General features: G+C 39.2%; 1 protein-coding gene across 2 annotated transcripts; it reads right to left on the bottom strand.

The window, feature by feature from the left end:
* Nucleotides 1–84: 84 nt before the first annotated feature.
* LOC128242655 (tenascin-X-like) lies at nt 85–23045 on the bottom strand. 2 transcript variants are annotated; one of them, XM_052959894.1, is made up of 13 exons: nt 22915–23045; nt 17915–18026; nt 17527–17685; nt 17093–17374; nt 14414–14545; nt 13936–14073; nt 13665–13796; nt 12337–12465; nt 10839–10976; nt 10454–10597; nt 8997–9113; nt 1945–2001; nt 85–1390 (listed from the first exon to the last, which is right to left on the bottom strand). In XM_052959894.1, exons 1-13 carry the CDS (start codon nt 22930–22932, stop codon nt 570–572), a joined length of 2379 nt encoding a protein of 792 aa, XP_052815854.1. In that variant the 5' UTR covers nt 22933–23045; the 3' UTR covers nt 85–569. The 2 variants fall into 2 exon arrangements, with proteins under 2 accessions (XP_052815854.1, XP_052815853.1); XM_052959893.1 differs by having other exon boundaries at nt 17897–18026.
* Nucleotides 23046–23971: the final 926 nt, after the last annotated feature.

Raw genomic sequence — 23971 nt, forward strand, 5'->3', positions numbered from 1 at the left:
TCTTGTATTCCGTTTTATATATTGACGTTGCAACCCGTTTACGTATTTGGTATTTAAAAATAGATATATAATGTATATACGCTATTGTTTTTATGATTTATTCATAGAAAGATACATTTTTTCTATTTGCCATTTAAAAGTATAAGTCTGAGCTATTCGCTAAGTAGTGTTCAATGGTAGAGCTTCCAAGCCTCTAAGAACAAAACTTATAATAATTATGACGTTTTGGTGCATGGCCAATAAGTTACCTCGGGTTATGAGTATGTTTCATCAGGAAAATCACATGTTTGTACAATATACATAGTAATCATTCCATACATTCTAACGAAAAAACCACACCCGTAACCATATAAGATAAATTAAAAAAATCTCACAACATTAAAGTATTCAAGTATATCCACATTGACATAAGTATATCCCCATACCTTATTTGAAAACATCATTATGCTTGAAACAGTGCAGTACAAAGTGAAACCAAAGGCACAACAAACGTTTTGTTTGTAAAAATATCATTCACTGTTGGGAAAACACAGGAACGTTGTATACTTGTATATGTGTCTACATTGCGTCTATGACTCATGGCTCGGTGCCTTGCTCTGCTTCGTGGCCTTGCTTTTCTTCGTGGCCTTGCTATCATTCTTGTCCTTGCTATCATTCTTGTCCTTGCTCTCTTTCGTGCCCTTGTCCCCCTTCGTGTCCTTGCTCTCCTTCGTTACCTTGCTCTCCTTCGTGTCCTTGCTCCCCTTCGTGTCCTTAGTGGCCTTGCTATCCTTAGTGGCCTTGCTAGCCTTAGAGGCCTTGCTAGCCTTCGTGGCCTTGCTAGCCTTCGTGGCCTTGCTTTCCTTCGTGGCCTTGCTATCCTTCGTGGCCTTGCTATCCTTCGTGGCCTTGCTATCCTTCGTGGCCTTGCTAGCCTTAGTGGCCTTGCTCTCCTTTGTGCCCTTACTGTCCTTCGTGTCCTTGTCCCCCTTCGTGTCCTTGTCCCCCTTCGTGTCCTTGCTCTCTTTCGTGTCTTTGGTTTTCGTTTTTGTTTTCTCTGAATCATCGCCAGACGAGTCATCATCGAACGCGTCTCTGCAATGTTTCCTCAGGTTAAGGTAGGAAAGATTACTTTTTTTACAAGGGGCGTTCGAGTTTCTAGTGTATGCCCTTTTCTTTGCGGTGTCACAAAGACAAAATGTTTCCTCACATGACGGTAGCGTAATTATTGTGCTGTCGCTTATGCTATGATCGTCATTAGATTTCGTATGGGAGCTAGCTCCATGATGTCCGCTGTACAAGCTGCCGCTGTCGTCGCTGACTGTCTTTCCGCAACAGTCGTACGGTTTACAAACCACACCGTAAAGGCCCACGCAAGGGTTATCAGCGTCGCAGGGTACTCCCCATGGTCCTTAATGAAATCGGTGATGTAAAGGTAAGTTTAGTGAAGAAAAAATAACATATGTTTAGATGAGTTTTATAGCGATGAACATTCATACAATGTTTTTACCTGCGCATGATAAACATGTAAATAAGACACATTGGGCATTAAAAAGTCATTGGAAATAACCAGTATTAACCATCGACAACGCATGAAGCTTCGACAGTACCTATGAGAAAAGCTGGGATTCTCTCACCGTAAGTTCGGCCATTGGTGGAGTTAAGACAGACTTACAGGCTCAATGATTTTATTAACACATTTAACACATTATAACGCAAAATTCTGCTCCGGGTTCGGTATGTGCTTCGGGTTCGTTTCGCGGCCTTGATACTAGTGAGTGTGATGTTTGGACACGAGGCCCGACATGTGGGTTTTCTCTAGGAGTTCCTCCTTCATGCGACAACACAATACTACACTCTTTCAGAACATCGTACCATTGATAATGAATAACGTAGTGTTGGAAGAAATTGTTTCACAGACTATACAGTGAATACATTCAAAATTAATGATAACAATAATCTCACTTGGGACTTTGCATGATCCGTCTTCGCTGCACGTCTGTGGGCCGGGGCAATATGAGCCTGTGAAACATAAAACTGGATGAAAATGGAACGAAAGCTGAACGTTCACACAGAAATTCCTCTTTCTTTCTTTCTTTCTTTCTTTCTTTCTTTCTTTCTTTCTTTCTTTCTTTCTTTCTTTCTTTCTTTTAGTACGCTCAATGCATTATACATATGAATAGAGGTAGACATTATATTATAATATGATATCATTATAATATAAAAAACAACAATTAATGAACCAGGGTTTTGCGGGTCAGATGTTAAAGCATAATATCTCTGAATATGAAAATACATAAGATAAACTAAACCATAAGTAATTATAGCCGAACTATTCCTCTTTAAAATACTAGGTTAAATTGCCAGGTGGGTTTCCCAATGTTTTAAATACAAATGATATGACATTTCTTGTGAGTATTAGCTTTTAACAGTCATTCTCACACATTATCGTTTGGAAGGATATGATATTGACAGCATTTCTATGATAGCTGGTAGCTATTAGCTTCTTTCATTTGCAAAGTGGGTACATTTTAGAATGTAATGAAATTCATCGCCAATGTCATTTAAGTTACATAAAGTACATTTTCTGTCATTTCTTTGAATACCATGCTATGCTAATCTTTGAAAATATAACACCAGAGTATTTAAAAGCTTCTACAACTTCAAATCTTTGACCTTCAGGCCCCAATATCACTAAAATACTTATGTCAAATCTCAATCTAAACTTATTTACGACATGACATCAACAGTTACTGAAAATCGTAAACTTATGTTTTCATATGTACGTGAAGTTAGCGGCCTAGCGGCCTAGCGGCCTAGCGGCGTGAAGTTAGCGGCCTAGCGGCCTAGCGGCCTAGCGGCGTGAAGTTAGCGGCCTGGCGGCCTAGCGGCCTAGCGGCGTGAAGTTGGCGGCCTAGCGGCCTAGCGGCCTGGCGGCCTATTTATTTTTTCTATTTCCAAGCAATTGTTAATGCGTTTTTTTTTAAACAATGATAAATCAAGGTTTTTTATTCATATAGTTACATAGCGTCCTTAAATTGTTCTATATTCAGAATATTTTTCTTTACCTTTTATTCTAAAACAATTTTAAATTAACTGTTTTATGCACAAATTATCACTCTGAAGCGTTTTTCAAACTTTATTCAAAAAAGTCGATCAAGCACTTCAGCGACTTAGCGGCATAGAAGCCTGAAATTAGCGGCCTAGCGGCCTAAATTGAATCCTATTTCAAAGCATGTATACATGCATTTTCTTCTAAAACAATAACATTTTAACTGTTTTTATGCACAAATTAGCACATTGAAGCGATTATCAACAGTTTTTTTCCCAAAACGTCGATAAACCAGTCAGCTATTTCAAAGCATTAAACATGCCTGTTCTTCTTAATCAATGATATATTAACTGTTTATATGCACAAATTATCACTCTGAAGCGTTTTTCAACTTTTTTTCAAAAAAGTCGATCGAGCACTTCAGCGGCCTAGCGGCCTAGCGGCGTGAAATTAGCGGCCTGGCGGCCTAGCGGCCTAGCGGCCTAAAATGGTATCCTATTTCAAAGCATGTATACATGCATTTTCTTCTAAAACAATGACATATTAACTGTTTTTATGCACAAATTAACACTTTGAAGCTATTAGCGATTATCAATATTTTTTTTTTTAAAGCGTCGATAAAGCAGTCAGCTATTTCAAAGCATTAAACATGCCTGATCTTCTAAAACAATGATATATTTACTGTTTATATGCACAAATTATCACTATAAAGCGTTTTTTTTTTTTCAAAAAAGTTGATCGAGCACTTCAGCGGCCTAGCGGCCTAGCGGCGTGAAGTTAGCGGCCTGGCGGCCTAGCGGCCTAGCGGCCTAAAATGGTTTCCTATTTCAAAGCATGTATACATGCATTTTCTTCTAAAACAATGACATATTAACTGTTTGAATGCACAAATTAACACTTTGAAGCTATTAGCGATAATCAACATCTTTTTTTTTTCAAAAAAGTCGATTAAGCAGTCAGCTATTTCAAAGCATTAAACATGCCTGATCTTCTAAAACAATGATATATTGACTGTTTTATGCACAAATTATCACTCTGAAGCGTTTTTCAACTTTTTTTCAAAAAAGTCGATCGAGCACTTCAGCGGCCTAGCGGCCTAGCGGCGTGAAGTTAGCGGCCTGGCGGCCTAGCGGCCTAAAATGGTATCCTATTTCAAAGCATGTATACATGCATTTTCTTCTAAAACAATGACATATTAACTGTTTTTATGCACAAATTAACACTTTGAAGCAATTAGCGATTATCAACATCTTTTTTTTTTAAAAGCGTCGATAAAGCAGTCAGCTATTTCAAAGCATTAAACATGCCTGTTCTTCTTAATCAATGATATATTAACTGTTTATATGCACAAATTATCACTCTGAAGCGTTTTTCAACTTTTTTTCAAAAAAGTCGATCGAGCACATCAGCGGCCTAGCGGCCTAGCGGCGTGAAGTTAGCGGCCTGGCGGCCTAGCGGCCTAGCGGCCTAAAATGGTATCCTATTTCAAAGCATGTATACATGCATTTTCTTCTAAAACAATGACATATTAACTGTTTTTATGCACAAATTAACACTTTGAAGCTATTAGCGATTATCAATATTTTTTTTTTAAAAGCGTCGATAAAGCAGTCAGCTATTTCAAAGCATTAAACATGCCTGATTTTCTAAAACAATGATATATTTCCTGTTTATATGCACAAATTATCACTCTGAAGCGTTTTTCAACTTTTTTTCAAAAAAGTCGATCGAGCACTTCAGCGGCCTAGCGGCCTGGCGGCCTAGCGGCGTGAAGTTAGCGGCCTGGCGGCCTAGCGGCCTAGCGGCCTAAAATGGTATCCTATTTCAAAGCATGTATACATGCATTTTCTTCTAAAACAATGACATATTAACTGTTTTTATGCACAAATTAACACTTTGAAGCAATTAGCGATTATTAACATTTTTTTTTGTTAAAAGCGTCGATAAAGCAGTCAGCTATTTCAAAGCATTAAACATGCCTGATCTTCTAAAACAATGATATATTTACTGTTTATATGCACAAATTATCACTCTGAAGCGTTTTTCAACTTTTTTTCAAAAAAGTCGATTGAGCACTTCAGCGGCCTAGCGGCCTGGCGGCCTAGCGGCCTAGCGGCGTGAAGTTAGCGGCCTGGCGGCCTAGCGGCCTAGCGGCCTAAAATGGTTTCCTATTTCAAAGCATGTATACATGCATTTTCTTCTAAAACAATGATATATTAACTGTTTGAATGCACAAATTAACACTTTGAAGCTATTAGCGATAATCAACATATTTTTTTTTTCAAAAAAGTCGATTAAGCAGTCAGCATACATGCCTATCCTTCTCAAAAATATGTTGATAATCGCCTCAGAGTGATAGTCTGTGCATAAAAACAGTTAACATATCATTTTTTTAGAAGAAAATGCATGTAGTCATGCTTTGAAATAAGATAGCATTTTAGGCCGCCAGGCCGCTAGGCCGCTAACTTCACGCCGCTAGGCCGCTAGGCCGCTGAAGTGCTCGATCGACTTTTTTGAAAAAAAGTTGAAAAACGCTTCAGAGTGATAATTTGTGCATATAAACAGTAAATATATCATTGATTTAGAAGATCAGTCGTGTTTAATGCTTTGAAATAGCTGACTGCTTTATCGACGCTTTTTAAAAAAAAGATGTTGATAATCGCTAATAGCTTCAAAGTGTTAATTTGTGCATTCAAACAGTTAATATATCATTGTTTTAGAAGAAAATGCATGTATACATGCTTTGAAATAGGAAACCATTTTAGGCCGCTAGGCCGCTAGGCCGCCAGGCCGCTAACTTCACGCCGCTAGGCCGCTGAAGTGCTCGATCAACTTTTTTGAAAAATAATTGAAAAACGCTTCAGAGTGATAACTTGTGCATAAAAACAATAAATACATCATTGTTTTAGAAGAACAGGCATGTTTAATGCTTTGAAATAGCTGACTGCTTTATCGACGCTTTTAAAAAAAATGTTGATAATCGCTAATAGCTTCAAAGTGTTAATTTGTGCATAAAAACAGTTAATATGTCATTGTTTTAGAAGAAAATGCATGTATACATGCTTTGAAATAGGATACCATTTTAGGCCGCTAGGCCGCTAGGCCGCCAGGCCGCTAGCTTCACGCCGCTAGGCCGCTAGGCCGCTAGGCCGCTAGGCCGCCAGGCCGCTGAAGTGCTCGATCGACTTTTTTGAAAAAAGTTGAAAAACGCTTCGGAGTGATAATTTGTGCATATAAACAGTAAATATATCATTGTTTTAGAAGATCAGGCATGTTTAATGCTTTGAAATAGCTGACTGCTTTATCGACGCTTTTAACAAAAAAATGTTGATAATCGCTAATTGCTTCAAAGTGTTAATTTGTGCATAAAAACAGTTAATATGTCATTGTTTTAGAAGAAAATGCATGTATACATGCTTTGAAATAGGATTCCATTTAAGGCCGCTAGGCCGCTAGGCCGCTAACTTCACGCCGCTAGGCCGCTAGGCCGCCAGGCCGCTAGGCCGCTGAAGTGCTCGATCGACTTTTTTGAAAAAAAGTTGAAAAACGCTTCAGAGTGATAATTTGTGCATATAAACAGGAAATATATCATTGATTAAGAAGATCAGGCATGTTTAATGCTTTGAAATAGCTGACTGCTTAATCGACTTTTTTGAAAAAAAAAGATGTTGATTATCGCTAATAGCTTCAAAGTGTTAATTTGTGCATTCAAACAGTTAATATGTCATTGTTTTAGAAGAAAATGCATGTATACATGCTTTGAAATAGGAAACCATTTTAGGCCGCCAGGCCGCTAGGCCGCCAGGCCGCTAACTTCACGCCGCTAGGCCGCTAGGCCGCTGAAGTGCTCGATCAACTTTTTTGAAAAAAAAATAAAAAAAAGTTTAGAGTGATAATTTGTGCATAAAACAGTAAATATATCATTGTTTTAGAAGATCAGGCATGTTTAATGCTTTGAAATAGCTGACTGCTTTATCGACGCTTTTAAAAAAAAATATTGATAATCGCTAATAGCTTCAAAGTGTTAATTTGTGCATAAAAACAGTTAATATGTCATTGTTTTAGAAGAAAATGCATGTATACATGCTTTAAAATAGGATACCATTTTAGGCCGCTAGGCCGCCAGGCCGCTAACTTCACGCCGCTAGGCCGCTAGGCCGCTGAAGTGCTCGATCGACTTTTTTGAAAAAAAGTTGAAAAACGCTTCAGAGTGATAATTTGTGCATATAAACAGTTAATATATCATTGATTAAGAAGAACAGGCATGTTTAATGCTTCGAAATAGCTGACTGGTTTATCGACGTTTTTGGAAAAAAACTGTTGATAATCGCTTCAATGTGTTAATTTGTGCATAAAAACAGTTAAAATGTTATTGTTTTAGAAGAAAATGCATGTATACATGCTTTGAAATAGGATACCATTTTAGGCCGCTAGGCCGCTAGGCCGCTAATTTCAGGCTTCTATCCGCTAGGTCGCTGAAGTGCTTGATCGACTTTTTTGAATAAAGTTTGAAAAACGCTTCAGAGTGATAATTTGTGCATAAAACGTTAATTTAAAATTGTTTTAGAATAAAAGGTAAAGAAAAATATTCTGAATTTATAACAATTTAAGGCCGCTATGTAACTATATGAATAAAAAACCTTGATTTATCATTGTTTTAAAAAAACGCATTAACAATTGTTTGGAAATAGAAAAAATAATTAGGCCGCCAGGCCGCTAGGCCGCTAGGCCGCCAACTTCACGCCGCTAGGCCGCTAGGCCGCCAGGCCGCTAACTTCACGCCGCTAGGCCGCTAGGCCGCTAGGCCGCTAACTTCACGCCGCTAGGCCGCTAGGCCGCTAGGCCGCTAACTTCACGTACATTGTTTTCATCCGTTTTTTTGTTCGTTATTCTCTCTTTGAATATAATGATTTAAGAGTTTGGTTAAGATTCCAAAGAATAAATCTACAGCAAAAATTGGAATCGAGTACAACTCATTGTTTTTGAGCACATTTATTCCCCTACAATTACTTTTTTGGTATATTAACAAAAGGTTTTTATCTACGCGTCCTTTGACACAATTCGATATAATTTAAGACATCTGGGACCGATAATAATCTTACCCCAAGAATTCATATACGAGACCGAAATGAATGAAGAATCGGCCAAATTACACCTATCCAATAAGTAAAGAATTAACGGTTTTCAATTGATGGCTAAAAGTGAAATGATCTTATGTGGAACGATTGCACACAGTTTATGAATGTTATCAGATAAACAGTACAAGAAGTGAACCATTTATCAGTATCTTATTAAAATTGAATAAAACACACCAATATTGAATTCAGAAGCGTCCAAACAGATAAACTAACTTTCAATGATCAACTAAGCCCAAATAGGCAATATGCAATATCAGATATACTAAATAAAATCTGCTATTCTGCACTACGGCACATTATAATGAAAATACAGTAAGTTATATAATCAGTAGCGTTAATAACTATTATGTTAAAGACAGTTGTCATGACAGTCCACTCAAGATATAATAAAACGCGGGAATATTAATATGTTCGGCTGAAGAAAATTTGACAGTGTATTGGTGTGATTCTAAAAATCTCCTTTTCTGCTTAAATCACCTAGGATGACTGTACTTTTCTATGAAGTTAGTATCAATGCGTTGTCCGAGTAAGGGGGCGTGTGTGTGTGTGGGGGGGGGGGGGGGGGGGCTTGAGGGGGAATACACAGTAGATTCAGAGAAATTGCAAATGTCTTTGTCTAAATTCAACACCTGAAGCAGAGGTCGGGGATGCATCGGAAATCCTTTTATCAAAACCAACTGACCAAGTCCACCGGTTGACCGTGTCAGCGAGCCTGTCAAAATCCCGCCTGTCGTGAACCACACGGCACCTTAAGTCAACTTTATTCTCGCCGCGTCCAGATTTGGCATAACAACTATCAGTGCATAAGCGTCATAATTATAACTTACAACACATTCCCCCAGAGTTTGGTTGCACGCCGTGTTCACAAAAGCATTCACCAAGAGTTGCGCCTTTGCAGTCCATGTTTCTCGTACAACACTTCTTGTCCGAACCGCAATCGTCACCTGAAATTTTTGAAGCTAGGTCTAAGAGAAGCTAGGTTTAGAGCATTTGTAAATATGAACTTATGTGCTCATATATAACAAATATGCAATAAAGTTCAATTTTAAGAAAGTGTAAGATCCCGTCCCTTCCTTTGAGAAATAAACGTTTTGTCGTACGTTTGAGCGCTTAAAAATCTAGCGTACGTCTTTGGTGGTCGAACATTCTAACGTTTTATACGTTGTTATCGTACGTACTTAGTGGTCGTACTATTTAACGATTTTACGTTTTTATCATACGTTCTTTGTGGTCGTGCGTTTTGTGTTTTCTACGTTTTTATAAATCGTACTTGGTGGTTGTAAGTTTTCCAGCTTCATTTTACATACTTGGTGGTCGTTCGTTATCATGTTGTTTTTACGTTTTTATATCGTACATACTGCGTAGTCGTACGTTTTGACGTTTAATACGTTTTTATCTTACGAAGTTACGTCCTTGGTAATTGAACGTTTTCGTATGTTTTACGTTTTAATCGAACGTACTATGTGGTCAATCATTTTTACACTTTACGTTTTTATCTTACGCATTTGGAGGTCGTACGTTTTTTAATTGTTCATTTTACCTTTTTGTCGTTCGTACATGGTGGTCGTAAGTTTTCACTTATTTAACGTAAGCACTCCGTGTTCGTTCGTTTTCATTTTTTATGTTTCTATCGTATATATATGCTTGGTGGTACGTTTATTTTCATCTCAATTAAAAAATCGAATTCAATTAACTTAACATATACAATTAAAACAACAACAACAACATACTTTTAAATGAATTATGCTATGGCACTTGTGTATTCTTAACAACATGTCCACAGTTCGTGTACTGACCTTTTAATGATTCTGATAGTAAGGCTTAAAAATTGTGAGTTTAAGCCAAGTCTGTGCATACACCCTTTGGGGTCATCTGATAAGCCCATGCATCGTACAAAGCTATTTCCAATCAATCTTTTCTAAGTCACTAGCAATTTATTGATCAGTTGAGAAGAATATATTTTTTTTTATTCTGCAAGATAAATCAATTTATTTCAACTTTATTTGAGACACTCACTTACTCAATTTTAATTGGAATTCTTAATTTCATGATACTAGTGTTGTGTCATAGTTTTCCCAATCAGTGTAAAACTAGTGTCGATTACTAGTGTTGTGTCATAGTTTTCCCAATCAGTGTAAAACTAGTGTCGATTACTAGTGGTGTGTCATAGTTTTCCCAATCAGTGTAAAACTAGTGTCGATTACTAGTGGTGTGTCATAGTTTTCCCAATCAGTGTAAAACTAGTGTCGATGAATGAATTTTCAGACAGTGTGAAGCAACTTACAGCAGAGCATAGGGTCTTCTGTTGAGTCTGCGATGCCATGCTCACAGACGCATTTGCCCAAGTCATTGTCATTGTTGCAGCCTTCAAAACCAGCACCCAATTTGTTGGAGTCACAGCATGTAGACGGAAGCTCGCAGTTCTCGCCTGGTTTATAGTGTAATAAGTGAATAATAAGCCTCAGCAGCTCTCAGTCGCCACGCATTTTAGAGTTTGAAATGATACTAAAAAACTGTACGGAGACTTGAAAAAATGCACGTTTATCTCTTGCATTTACTGGTTTACAGAGGAGACTAAAAGATCCGCCGCCTTCATTAAATCCGATGCCTAGATCAAAGCGTTAGGCAAGTTTTTACATCACACCAATTTAAAACGAAATAGTACTCACAGCAAATCAGGGGATTGCTAGCTCGGGCTACACCATGGTAGCAGAAACATTCGCCCAAGGTGCGGCCTCGGCAAGTATTGCCGTTGATCTTACTCTTTGTGCAGCAGACTTGGTGCTTCGAATCATCGCAGTCGTCACCTGAAACATTGTGGATGGATACGTTGCATCAATTGCTTTCCGCTCAAATAATGTAGACGTGGCTGCCTCGCTGAATGTGCTTTTTGTAACGAAGTGATGCATACAAAAACGCCGTAATCTGACAGATGCGGTTTTAACAATGTGGGCCTACTGGAGGCGTGATAAATTTACTTATATCTTATTTTATTCGTTTACAAATTTCATCGGCCGATTTGACTTTTAATGAATGTCACTAACATTGTAACATATAGTAGTAGCTAAATCAAAATAAAACTACACGAACAAGCCCAGTAGCGTAACAATTTAAGATGGCCGTATTTCAAGGCACCGCGTGATAGCACAACACACACGGGGTACACAGAACATACGGGAGAAAATCACGTTGATCGATGCGAAGATTTAGCTTTAGAAATTAAAGATGTCTTTATTCTCGAAAGCTCAATCGGTAAAACACTCACAACTGCATACCGCGAAGAAAAGTGCGCCATTTTCGAGTCTTAACCACTCTTTTTGTCAACTCCATTGAACCAAACTTTGCCCGCCAATTATCCTACGGCACCCGTGTATTGTAAACGGAATATGTAGTGTGACTGTAAACGATGGGTACCCGCGAATCTTTTATTGAGATTGTGTTTTGTATTATCTACCCCAAAACCGAAACTGGTTAAGACGCGGACATCTTAGTGCAAAACAGTGAGACGCTTTATTTATTGTTTGGGTCGTACCGTTAAAAATCATTGGTTACTTTCCAATTTTAAAGGTTTTAAAGCCGAGTTGATTGTGATTTTAATAAAAACCTCTCTTAATACATAATGGTAACGTTCAACCATTACTTTTTTTCTTATAACAAACGTAACGTTTGGTCTAACTTTATGTTCCGTACACAATTATAACTTTCTCCTCAATATATGCATGTTGTTCACTGTCGTGAAACACTAGTACTTAGTGTAAATTTGCGTGCAAATCGATCAATTCACTGTTGAATGATAGGAACATTATTCAGTGATTCTAGAATGATAGGAACATTATTCAGTGATTCCAGAATGATAGGAACATTATTGAGTGATTCCAGAATGATAGAAACATTATTGAGTGATTCCAGAATGATAGGAACATTATTGAGTGATTCCAGAATGATAGGAACATTATTCAGTGATTCCAGAATGATAGGAACATTATTCAGTGATTCCAGAATGATAGAAACATTATTCAGTGATTCCAGAATGATAGGAACATTATTCAGTGATTCCAGAATGATAGGAACATTATTCAGTGATTCCAGAATGATAGGAACATTATTCAGTGATTCCAGAATGATAGATACATTATTCAGTGATTCCAGACCTTTATGACTACTTACAACAAATTCCCTCAATCTCTGTGTACTGCGACATGCACTCGCAAATGCCATCATCACAGTGCGTGTGCGGGTCTCTAACCGTGCACATGTCCGGAAAGTCCTTGCAGCGCTCACCAAGCTCATCTCCCACTGGTCGCAGTAACAAAGGAAAGATTCAGGTATTCTTGTAGTACAATTATGTGAGTTCTGGATGCCTGGTGACCACTTGTAATTTTGTATAACTTTAAATGGGTTGACATGTAAAAGAAAAAAACATGAACCACAAAAATACAAACACTAGTCTATTTTGGCGCTAAAAGATTGCGAAGTTGGTTATTCAACTTACAACTAATAAAAATAAAAACTTCAACAATTTTATCTAAGATGATTTTTTCGGTCATATATTTTACATAAAGATATTAATCAAGCAATACCCTTTCAACTGCTACCAAAATTCTATATGGTCACCCGGCTTACACATTTAACATTGCGACAAATGACTCAAACGATAACAATATGTGTACACCGGATACCTTAATGATTATGATCTGAAGCATTTAAAGCTGCACTCTCACAGATTGACTGTTTCGACTTTTTTAAACTTTTTTTTCAGCTAATTTTGGCATCAATACATTTTATTCAGTCATATAAGATCATCCGTACTAGAATATATCTCAATTGTTAGAAAAACGTACGGAAATTACAATTCTCTTAAAGCGTTAGTAGCGCGTTTAGCCATAAAACATCAACTTTCGACCATAAATATGAAAAAAATGATATCTAGTCTTTAGTCAGCCTTCTAATATCATTGGTTTCAAGACATTTACTTAAATTTGGCTCATTCCAAGGCAAAAACAAATTATAAAAAATGTCAAAACGGTCAATCTGTGAGAGTGCAGCTGTAAAGAAGGTTCCTCTTAGCGATTGATTTAATCGTGTGGATTATTAATATTGCATAGGCCCATGACCAAACAGTACTGAAATACATATTAAAAATATATCTTTTTGATGAACCTTCTTTCTCAAGCAAGAATCACATGTTATTACAAATGGTAACTTAAATATAAATGACATTTGTATTTGCATTATTAAGGTTTATTGGAACACGAACTCGTTCATGTACGTACATTTCTATTCACATGCACGTAACATTATCCACTTGATGCTCTACTGGATTACATTGACACTTAATGAGCTATCGTCTGCCTTTAATGGATATAGTTTCTCCCCTAAACGAGGGTAAGGACCAAACCATACAGGTAGATCTGTGGCTCTAATTTCATAGTAACTTTCTAGAAATAAGACAGCAGTAGCATGATTCCGCCTGTAAGGGCAGCCTGTCAACTTACGGCATCGTCCTTCGTCGTGGTCATATTCGAGATCTGAGTCCTCGCATCTGCACGTTCCGTCGTCACACTCGAGGTCTTCGCCACAGCACGTGTCAGGATCATCGAGGCACGACTCGCCGTATTCGTCTGAACCTGAACAAAGAGTGAGATAGAATAGTTAAGCGAATATGTCGTCTGGCACTGGAATCCCACATCCAGTACAACAGTGTCATCCGGTTATTAAACCAGGCCCAGCTATGTTTAAGGAAAATCATTCAACGATTCTACTTACGGCATTCGCCGTCGGGGTCGCGGGTATCACACTCGCCGGTACATATCGGTAAGCATATGCGGTCAACACATTCGTCAGACGGATCGCAGTTACAATCCTGCCCGAACCCGCAGTCACAGTGGGGATCCAGCGGACGGACTGGTGGGTGGGGAAAACTCTTATAGAGATGCAACATTATATGTAGAAAGGCGTTGAATTATGGTCTTTATCATAAAGTAACGTTCCTACATGTGTAGAAAACACTTTTTAAATGGAATATGATATCACATGTACAAGTGTAAATGAGGCCTGATGGATATTTTTATGGAGACATACTCGTAATGATTTACTAGAAACAAATCGCAACATGAAAAAACACTATTTCATGAAAAAAGTCATTTTGTCCTAAATAAACATCACATGTACGTGTGTACTTAAAGTCATAACCATCTTAATAAAAGCATCGTTTTCTAATTTAAAATAATGTGGTTTTACTAACGACATTCCTCGATATCATCGTCGTAGTCCTTATCTGAATCTCGACACACGCACTTTCCGTTCAGACACTCCAAATCATTATTGCAGCAACTGTCTGGATCCTCAATACATGACTCGCCGTAGTAATCAGCATCTAAAGGCATATATAAGGTTAATTGGATGTACCAGAGTTGTATTCCGCGGTACATGACTCGCCGTGTTTACCTGCACATTGTAGCATATAATTAAAGGTTAATTGGATGTACCCGAGTTATATTCCGCGATACATAACTCGCGGTAGTAACCTGCACATTGAGGCATATTTAAGGTTAATTGGATGTACAAGAGGTGTATTCCGCGATACACGACTCGCTGTAGTAATCTGCACCTTGAGGCATATTTAAGGTTAATTGGATGTACAAGAGGTGTATTCCGCGATACACGACTCGCTGTAGTAATCTGCACCTTGAGGCATATTTAAGGTTAATTGGATGTACATGAGGTGTATTCCGCGATACACGACTCGCTGTAGTTATCTGCACATTGAGGCATATTTAAGGTTAATTGGATGTACAAGAGGTGTATTCCGCGATACACGACTCGCTGTAGTAATCTGCACCTTGAGGCATATTTAAGGTTAATTGGATGTACATGAGGTGTATTCCGCGATACATGACTCGCCGTAGTAATCTGCACTTTGAGGCATATTTAAGGTTAATTGGATGTACAAGAGGTGTATTCCGCGATACATGACTCGCCGTAGTTACCTGCACATGGTAGCATATAATTATAAGGTTAATTGGATGTACCCGAGTTGTATTCCGCGATACATGACACGCCGTAGTAACCTGCACATTGTGGCATATATAAGGTTAATTGGATGTACCCGAGTTTTATTCCGCGATACATGACACGCCGTAGTAACCTGCACATTGTGGCATTTATAAGGTTAATTGGCTGTACCCGAGTTGTATTCTGCGATATATGACACGCCGTAGTAACCTGCACATTGTGGCATATAATAAGGTTAATTGGATGTTCCAAAGTTGTATTCCGCGATACATGACTCGCCGGTGTAACCTGCACATTGAGGCATATATTAGGTTAATTGAATATAAAAGAGGTGTATTCCGCGATACATGACTCGCCGTTGTAATCTGACCTTGAGGCATATTTAAGGTTAATTGGATGTACAAGAGGTGTATTCCGCGATACATGACACGCCGTAGTAACCTGCACATTGTGGCATATATAAGGTTAATTGGGTGTACCCGAGTTGTATTCGTTTAAACTAAGGTTAATTGGATGTACAAGAGGTGTATTCCGCGATACACGACTCGCTGTAGTAATCTGCACCTTGAGGCATATATTAGGTTAATTGGATGTACAAGAGGTGTATTCCGCGATACACGACTCGCTGTAGTAATCTGCACCTTGAGGCATATATTAGGTTAATTGGATGTACAAGAGTTGTATTCCGCGTTGCTCGCCTTAATAATCCGCATCTGGTGGCATATTAAAGTTTAATTGTGCGTTACAGACGGTTATGACTGGTCGTAGTAATCAACATCTGGATACAAATATATATATTTGTTTATTTAGTGGTATAAGTGTTTAACCCTCGACACTTGACTCGTCGTAGTAAATCGCATCTGGATACATACACCAGATCAGTTCGTATTAAGTTTGCCCAGGTATTGTTTTATTGAATGTAAACTAGTGTTGTTGATTTTCTATTTTAGCACTGAAGCGTACCTATACAAAAGTCATAATATTGAACACAATCTGACTTATTGTTTAGTTCATATGGCAAGTGTTTATATACAGCTTTATAAATGTGTTTAAGACATTCGTATAGTTCAAACATTTGCTAAATTGATTTTCCGACGTTCGAAGTATTTTCGCCGGTCCCTGGGAGTTCGACTTATTAAAGTACCTTTAACTGACGCTGTTTTTAAAGTTAAAAACTGTTTGAATGACGCCACATCATCATCAGCACATGACATGTGTAGTGGCAGTGATTACTGTACGGCAAAACCTTACTATAAGTAAAAAATACCATAACATAAACGTGAGATAAAACAGGAAATATAAGTTGTCATGATGAGGATGATGATGCCTTATGATGATCATCACCATCATCACCATCATCATCATCATCATCATCATCATCATCATCATCATCATCATCATCATCAACAACATCATCACAATCATCATCATCATCATCATCATCATCATCATCATCATCATCATCATCATCATCATCATTAAGCCCCCCCCCCGCCCCCATTAAGTATGCATGCAGGTGTGGATTTTTTTGCTTTTGTCATTCATCTGAGGAATGATAGATCTATTCTTTCGATAACATGAATCTTTTGTCGAAACCCCAGGCCTATGGTGCGGTCAAATAGTTATAGCTGGAGATCTATTGGAAAGTGTCGGTTAAGAGCAGTCGAGAAAGCACCTTTGTACTGGTTAGTTTCACGAAATACGTGACGTTATATACCAGACGCTTATCCAATGCACTAGCCGGATAACAAGGCATTTTTTATTTGAGCGTTAACGTGCTTCGAAACCTTGTAAATGTAAATATGAACTCGAATTTTTAAACTTCGAAAACGCTTTGCCCTAGTGTTAGTCCTAAATCGTACAGCAGGTTTTAACAGTAACTACTAAATAACTATGTTTTCATACTTACGACATTTTTTATCAGGTCCGCGGACCTCGCATCCCTCACACTCCGGGTAACATTCGTCGTCTATACAGTCCTCATCAGAGTCACAATCGCATCCGGATGGCGTTGGAGGGGACGGGGGAGTTGGAGGGGTTGGTGGACTTGGAGGGGTCGGAGGGCTTGGGGGTGTATCGGGGGTCGGTGAGGATGGAGGGGTCGGAGGGCTTGGAGGTGTATCGGGGGTCGGTGAAGATGGAGGTGTTTGGGGAGATGGTGGGCTTGGAGGGGACGGTGGCTCATCACCATCTGAAACGTAAGGGTTGTATATGTATACAAACAACGCTGATCAATATCCTTCCATAAAACAACTATGTCGTTTTATCAAATGACACAATTGTGAACAGTGCCCGATTACAAAGAAGTGAATAATTTGCATCAGAATAGCGTAGAAAACAAACCTCGGTAGCAGATACCACAGCCCCATTGCCCGTTTTTGGCGAAGCTGTATCCAGGTCTACACTGGCAGAAAAGTTTGCAGTTACATCCGAACTCCAAACACTCCGCATACGGGTCCATACATCCACTTGAAGAAGAACACTCCTCGCCGACATGTACCGCTGGGAGGTGAAACAATATAAGAGATATATAATATAAGGCTATTGAGCGAACGTTCGAGCAGTACAGCGATGCTTAATATCCTATTCATCTTGTTGATATCTTAACTGGACGAAAACATACATAATTACGTTCAGAGATGGCTACGATCAATCATGTCTAAATATTTAACATTCTTGGCATCTACATGTGGTTTGCAAAATATAATTATACGCTCGTTGCTGCCGCTACTTTCACTGCTGCTGCTGCTGCTACTGCTGCTGCTGCTGGAGCCAGAGTATCCATAGTACCCCCATCCCGGTACGGCCCGTGCCGAATTCAACACCACCAACACACACAACACCTGTAAAACATGTATGACTGGTGAATGGTTTAAAAAGTGGTCCGAACATTGGCATTCATCCATACAGCAATGGCGTATTGCGGGGAGGATCGGGTAGGCCGGAGTATTCCGGGATAGGCCGGAGTATGCCAGGATAACTGAGTATCCCGGGGTAGGCCGGACTATGCCGGGTAAGGCTGGGGTAGGCCGGAGTATGCCGGGATAATTCTGAGTATGCCGGGTTAAGCCGGACTATGCCGGGATAACTCTGAGTATGCCGGGGTAGGCTGCAGTATGCCGGGATAAGGCTGGAGTATTCCGGGGTAGGCTGGAGTATGCCGGGGTAGGCCGGACTATGCTGGGTAAGGCCGGAGTATGTTGGGGTACGCTGGGCTATGCCGGGTATGGCCGGAGTATGCCGGGGTAGGCCGGAGTATGCCTGGATAAGGCCGGAGTATTCCGGGGTAGGCCGGACTATGCCGGGTAAGGCCGGGGTAGGCCGGAGTATGCCGGGATAACTCTGAGTATGCCGGGGTAGGCCGGAGTATGCCGGGATAAGGCCGGAGTATTCCGGGGTAGGCCGGAGTATGCCGGGATAACTCTGAGTATGCCGGGGTAGGCCGGAGTATGCCGGGATAAGGCCGGAGTATTCCGGGGTAGGCCAGAGTATGCCGGGGTAGGCCGGACTATGCTGGGTAAGGCCGGAGTATGTTGGGGTAGACTGGGTTATGCCGGGTTTGGCTGGAGTATGCCGGGGTAGGCCGGAGTATGCTGGTATAACTCTGAGTAAGCCGGGGTAGGCCGGACTATGCCGGGTAAGGCCGTAGTATGTTGGGGTTAGGCCGGACGATGTTGGGGTTGGCTGGGCTATGCCGGTTATGGCCGGAGTATGCCGGGGTAGGCCGGAGTATGCCGGGATAACTCTGAGTATGCCGGGGTAGGCCGGCGTAGTATGTTGGGGTAGGCCGGAATATGCCAGGGTAAGCCGGAGTGTGCCGGTCACATGCCTCGTCTTTTAGGGCAAGTTTTCGCCTATCGGAGCTGTTGAGACACTAGATTTACCAAAATTGGCAATGAATTGTACGCCTGTTTAAGTTGGCATCGAAAAATGGCGTAAACATGTGTCTCGTAGGTTTTCCGATAAATACCATTCACTGCTGTTACGAAAGATGGCCTGACAATTTTAAATTAAACAGCAGGCAATAAACCTGAATAAAAACTTAATTTCATGGGAGTAGTTTTACACAAAAAACTAACACAACGTTTGAATACCTTTATATTGATAAAAAATCAAATCAGTAGCTGTTTGATAGGTCTGTTTTATGACTCCATTGTTTGATATAGGCCGGACTATGCCGGGTAAGGCCAGAGTATTCCGGGGTAGGCCGGAGTATGCCGGGATAACTCTGAGTATGCCGGTTGTTGTGATTAATGTAGGTATGTAATAAAGACACTTAACGTTTTACTACATTTATTCTACAAGTGTATAACATGTGAGTACATCAATAGTCTGAATCATACTGCCTCTCTCTGATACTTCTAGGGGTTCCACCTTGGTGCCTTAGCAGGGCGGTTACTAATTTGCATATAGAGGCGGAGCTTCTATGCTCACAACATTACACCGGTGTAGGCCGGAGTATGCCGGTATAATTCCGGAGTATTCCGCGGTAGGCCGGAGTATGCTGGTTTAATTCTGAGTAAACCGGAGTAGGCCGGACTATGCCGGGTAAGGCCGTAGTATGTTGGGGTAGCCCGGAATATGCCAGGGTAAGCCGGAGTGTGCCGGTCACATGCCTCGTCTTTTAGGGCAAGTTCTCGCCTATCGGAGCTGTTGAGACACTAGATTTACCAAAATTGGCAATGAATTGTACGCCTTGTTTAAGTTGGCGTCGAAAAATGGCGTAACATGTGTCTCGTAGGTTTTCCGATTAATACCCTTCACTGCTGTTACGAAAGATGGCCTGACAATTACAAATTAAACAGCAGGCAATAAACCTGAATAAAAACTTAATTTCATGGGAGTAGTTTTACACAAAAAACTAACACAACGTTTGAATACCTTTATATTGATATAAAATCAAATCAGTAGCTGTTTGATAGGTCTGTTTTATGACTCCATTGTTTGATATAGCTAAGCCCAGGGTCTAACTAGAGGAATAAGGGCAACAGAAAGGTTTCCCGCCTGAAATTCTACGATATGATTAAACAGTAACAGCAACAATTCAATCTGATAGAGAACAGGTTTTGGTTATATTTTTTTGCGAAATAAGACCCTTGGACCACGGCACAATCCCTTTTTAATAATAGGAAACTTTCATTAAAAATGAAAATAAAAACTTCTCTCCCCCCCCCCCCCCCCCCCCCCGAGTCCACATTATTACTGTCCAATTCGGCTGATTTTTGTCATTTTATATCGGCGAAAATAGTAAAAATCGCTTTGTGGCAAGGCGAAAATACGTCGGATTATTATTTTGATCCATATCCCCGCCACATGGCGTGTTTTTGCTCTGCCTCATGGCGTTTTTTCGCCCTACCACATGGCGTATTTTCGCCCCGCCACATCGCGTATTTTCGCCCCGCACATGGCGTATTTTCACCCTGCCGGATGGTGTATTTTTGCTCTGCCACATGGCGAATTTTTGACCCGCCACATGGCGCATTTTCGCCCCGCCACATGGCGTATTACCGCCCTGCTACATATATCTTGTATGTATTCTTATAATTATAATAATAATAATAATAATAATAATAATAATAATAATAATAATAATAATAATAACAACAACTTTATTTAACGAAGGTTACATACTAAGTGTACAATCATTACAGACATACTACTTATTTCCAGCATGGCCTTCACACAAAAAGTATTGCAAAAACACATATACTAAGTTACATATTAAGCAACATAATAACACATACAATCACACTATCACTATCATACATTTCTTCGACAAACACAACTCAGTTTAATATGATGATTATAAATTACAATAATTTCATACTGTAAATAATGTAGATATATTCAGTAAAACCACATTCAATCAATATATTTTCAACATTAAATTTACACATTTGGTAGTATCCATTACAAGTGGTTGCAAGAATGTCATATACGTACATTAACACCATTCATGTAAACAATGAACTAATTTATTATAATGTGAATTAAATAAAGTGTCAAGATTGTTTTGCATGTGATAAAATTATTCTGCCAATAAGTAGTCTTTTAATGCATGTTTAAAGGCTGGTAGCTTATCTTGACTTTTAATGTATGTAGGAAGAGAATTCCAAATGTTCATTGCTTTATAGGCAAATGTATTTATGATATAGTTTGTTCTAGGTTTTACAACAAAAAGATCCTTGTTTTCTGAAGAACGCAAGCTATAGTGCTCATTTTTGGCAAATGTTAACAATTCTGTGAAGTACGAAGGAGTCAAACATTTTATGCTTTTGAAAACAAGTAATGAAAGTTGATAATAGCACCTGTCTTCAAAAGATAGCAACCCTGACTGTTCGAATATGTTTCCACAGTGGCTAGTTCCCGACTTCATTATTAGCTTAATCGCTCTTTTCTGAATATAAGTGATTTTTGTGGTATCTGAGGAATGTGTAAGTCCCGAGACACTACAACAGTACTCCATGTTTGACATGATATATGCATTATAATACAATGATTTCATCTCGTCTGTTAAATAATATGCTATTCTTCTTAAAAGTGCCAATTTTGAATTAAGCTTATTCACTACAGTATTAACATGTGTATGCCATGACAATGTCTGATCAACATGCACCCCGAGGACCTTTTGACATTTCACGTTTTCTACTGACAATCCATCTATTGATAGTTCAAGTTGCATTGCATGTTTTACCTTATAATTAGAACATAGAATTATACATTTGGTTTTTGATGGATGGATTGACATAGTATTTGTCTTACACCAACAGTTCACACTATTAAGACTTTTTTGTAGATTTGATTGAATGCTCAATATACTTGGACCTATTTTGTATAACCAGGAATCATCTGCATATTAGTCAATACTTATATGGTCTTTTATGTTCGGAAAATACGAAATGGCAGAAATCAGCCGCCATGTTCAATCTAATTGGACAGAAATAGTAACAACCAATAAAAAAATGGCAACAATGCCCAAAATGTCTCGCTGTTTCTCCTTCTCCTTCCTATAGTGTATCCGGGCCCATAGGCTTAAAAATCAAAAAAAAATATTTCAACGGTCAAACACCATACACCGATTGAGGCTATTTTAAACATAACAAATATACTAATGAATGATTTACAATCACTTATAATCCCTGATAAAATGAAATATAAAAAATTCGTACGAAACATGTTGCTTTGATATCTTGCGTCAAATGTGCATTTAATTACATCTTCAATAAGATCCATAACCATTTGCGTTTTGTAACTCGTCGATATTGAAATAATTGCCTTTTTTTAATTGCGTAATTTCGCAGTTCCGTAGAGCAGATTGGTAATGTAAACTAGACTAGGTTGTTCACCGCAGTTCTAACAGCGCCGGTGTTGATACGCCCGTGCGCGCATTAATTCGTAAAATGTTAAAAATGTTATCTGCCGATGGGAGATTCCAATTTATGATTATATAAGTCTGCAGGCCTAGCGGCGTACAGCCTAAAACAATGTAGGTAGCATTTTTACAACAGAAATATTGCGCATTTTTTAGTTTGTCCATAAAGACAAGAAAGGCAAGACTCCATATTCATTATCTAAACCTCCATAATCTTATCTTATCTAAACTCAAAAAGTTAATGTTTTGTTTTATTCTAATTATATAGTTTTGTACATTGCCTTTGTATAAAAAACCTTTACAATAATTGCTCATCAAACCAATTAGATAAGATAAATCGATAAGTGTAAGTCGCTCACCGTGACTGGAATCCACATGGCCGGTTATAGCCTTACCCGTCCAAAGCACTTTGACTAACAATTACCACAATATATGAACATTTCGCTAATCGTCTAAGGACTTTTTTATATGTGTTATCGATATAATAAATTTATGTGCAATATGTGACAAAAGGATGACGTATTGTTATTGGAAGCTTTATGTAAATTTCATAATTGCCTCCACCTACATGTGATATGTTACTAATGTGTTTGATTTTTTCATGGAATATGAACTTTATGGAAGCGTATATCGTATATACTGATAATCGGAAATCAAAGTTTCGTGTCTACTGATTTTACGTCGACGTATCCAATGTACAATTACCTGAATCTTGAGTGCCTGGTGACCCAAAACATTCGTGATTACTTGAAAGGGTTTATACAGTGGCATAGAGGTGACATGTGTGATTTTTTTACATCGTGGTCACGACTAACTAACTCGATCCCACCACTTATTTATCTCGTGGCCAGGACTGGGTTCAGTTATGTCGTGGCCACGACTTACTTACTCGATCCCACCACTTATTTATCTCGTGGCCACGACTGGGTTCAGTTATGTCGTGGCCACGACTTACTTACTCGATCCCACCACTTATTTATCTATGGCCACGACTGGGTTCAGTTATGTCGTGGCCACGACTTACTCGTTCCAACCACTTATTTATCTCGTGGCCACGACTGGGTTCAGTTATGTCGTGGCCACGACTTACTTACTCGATCCCACCACTTATTTATCTCGTGGCCACGACTGGGTTCAGTTATGTAGTTGCCACGACTTACTAACTCGTTCCCACCACTTATTTATCTCGTGACCATGACTGGGTTCAGTTATGTCGTGGCCACGACTTACTTACTCGATCCCACCACTTATTTATCTCGTGGCCACGACTGGGTTCAGTTATGTCGTGGCCACGACTTACTAACTCGATCCCACCACTTATTTATCTCGTGACCATGACTGGGTTCAGTTATGTCGTGGCCACGACTTACTAACTCGATCCCACCACTAATTTATCTCGTGGCCATGGCTGGGTTC

The sequence above is a fragment of the Mya arenaria genome, chromosome 8 (assembly GCF_026914265.1).
Source record: "Mya arenaria isolate MELC-2E11 chromosome 8, ASM2691426v1".
Lineage (NCBI taxonomy): Eukaryota > Metazoa > Mollusca > Bivalvia > Myida > Myidae > Mya > Mya arenaria.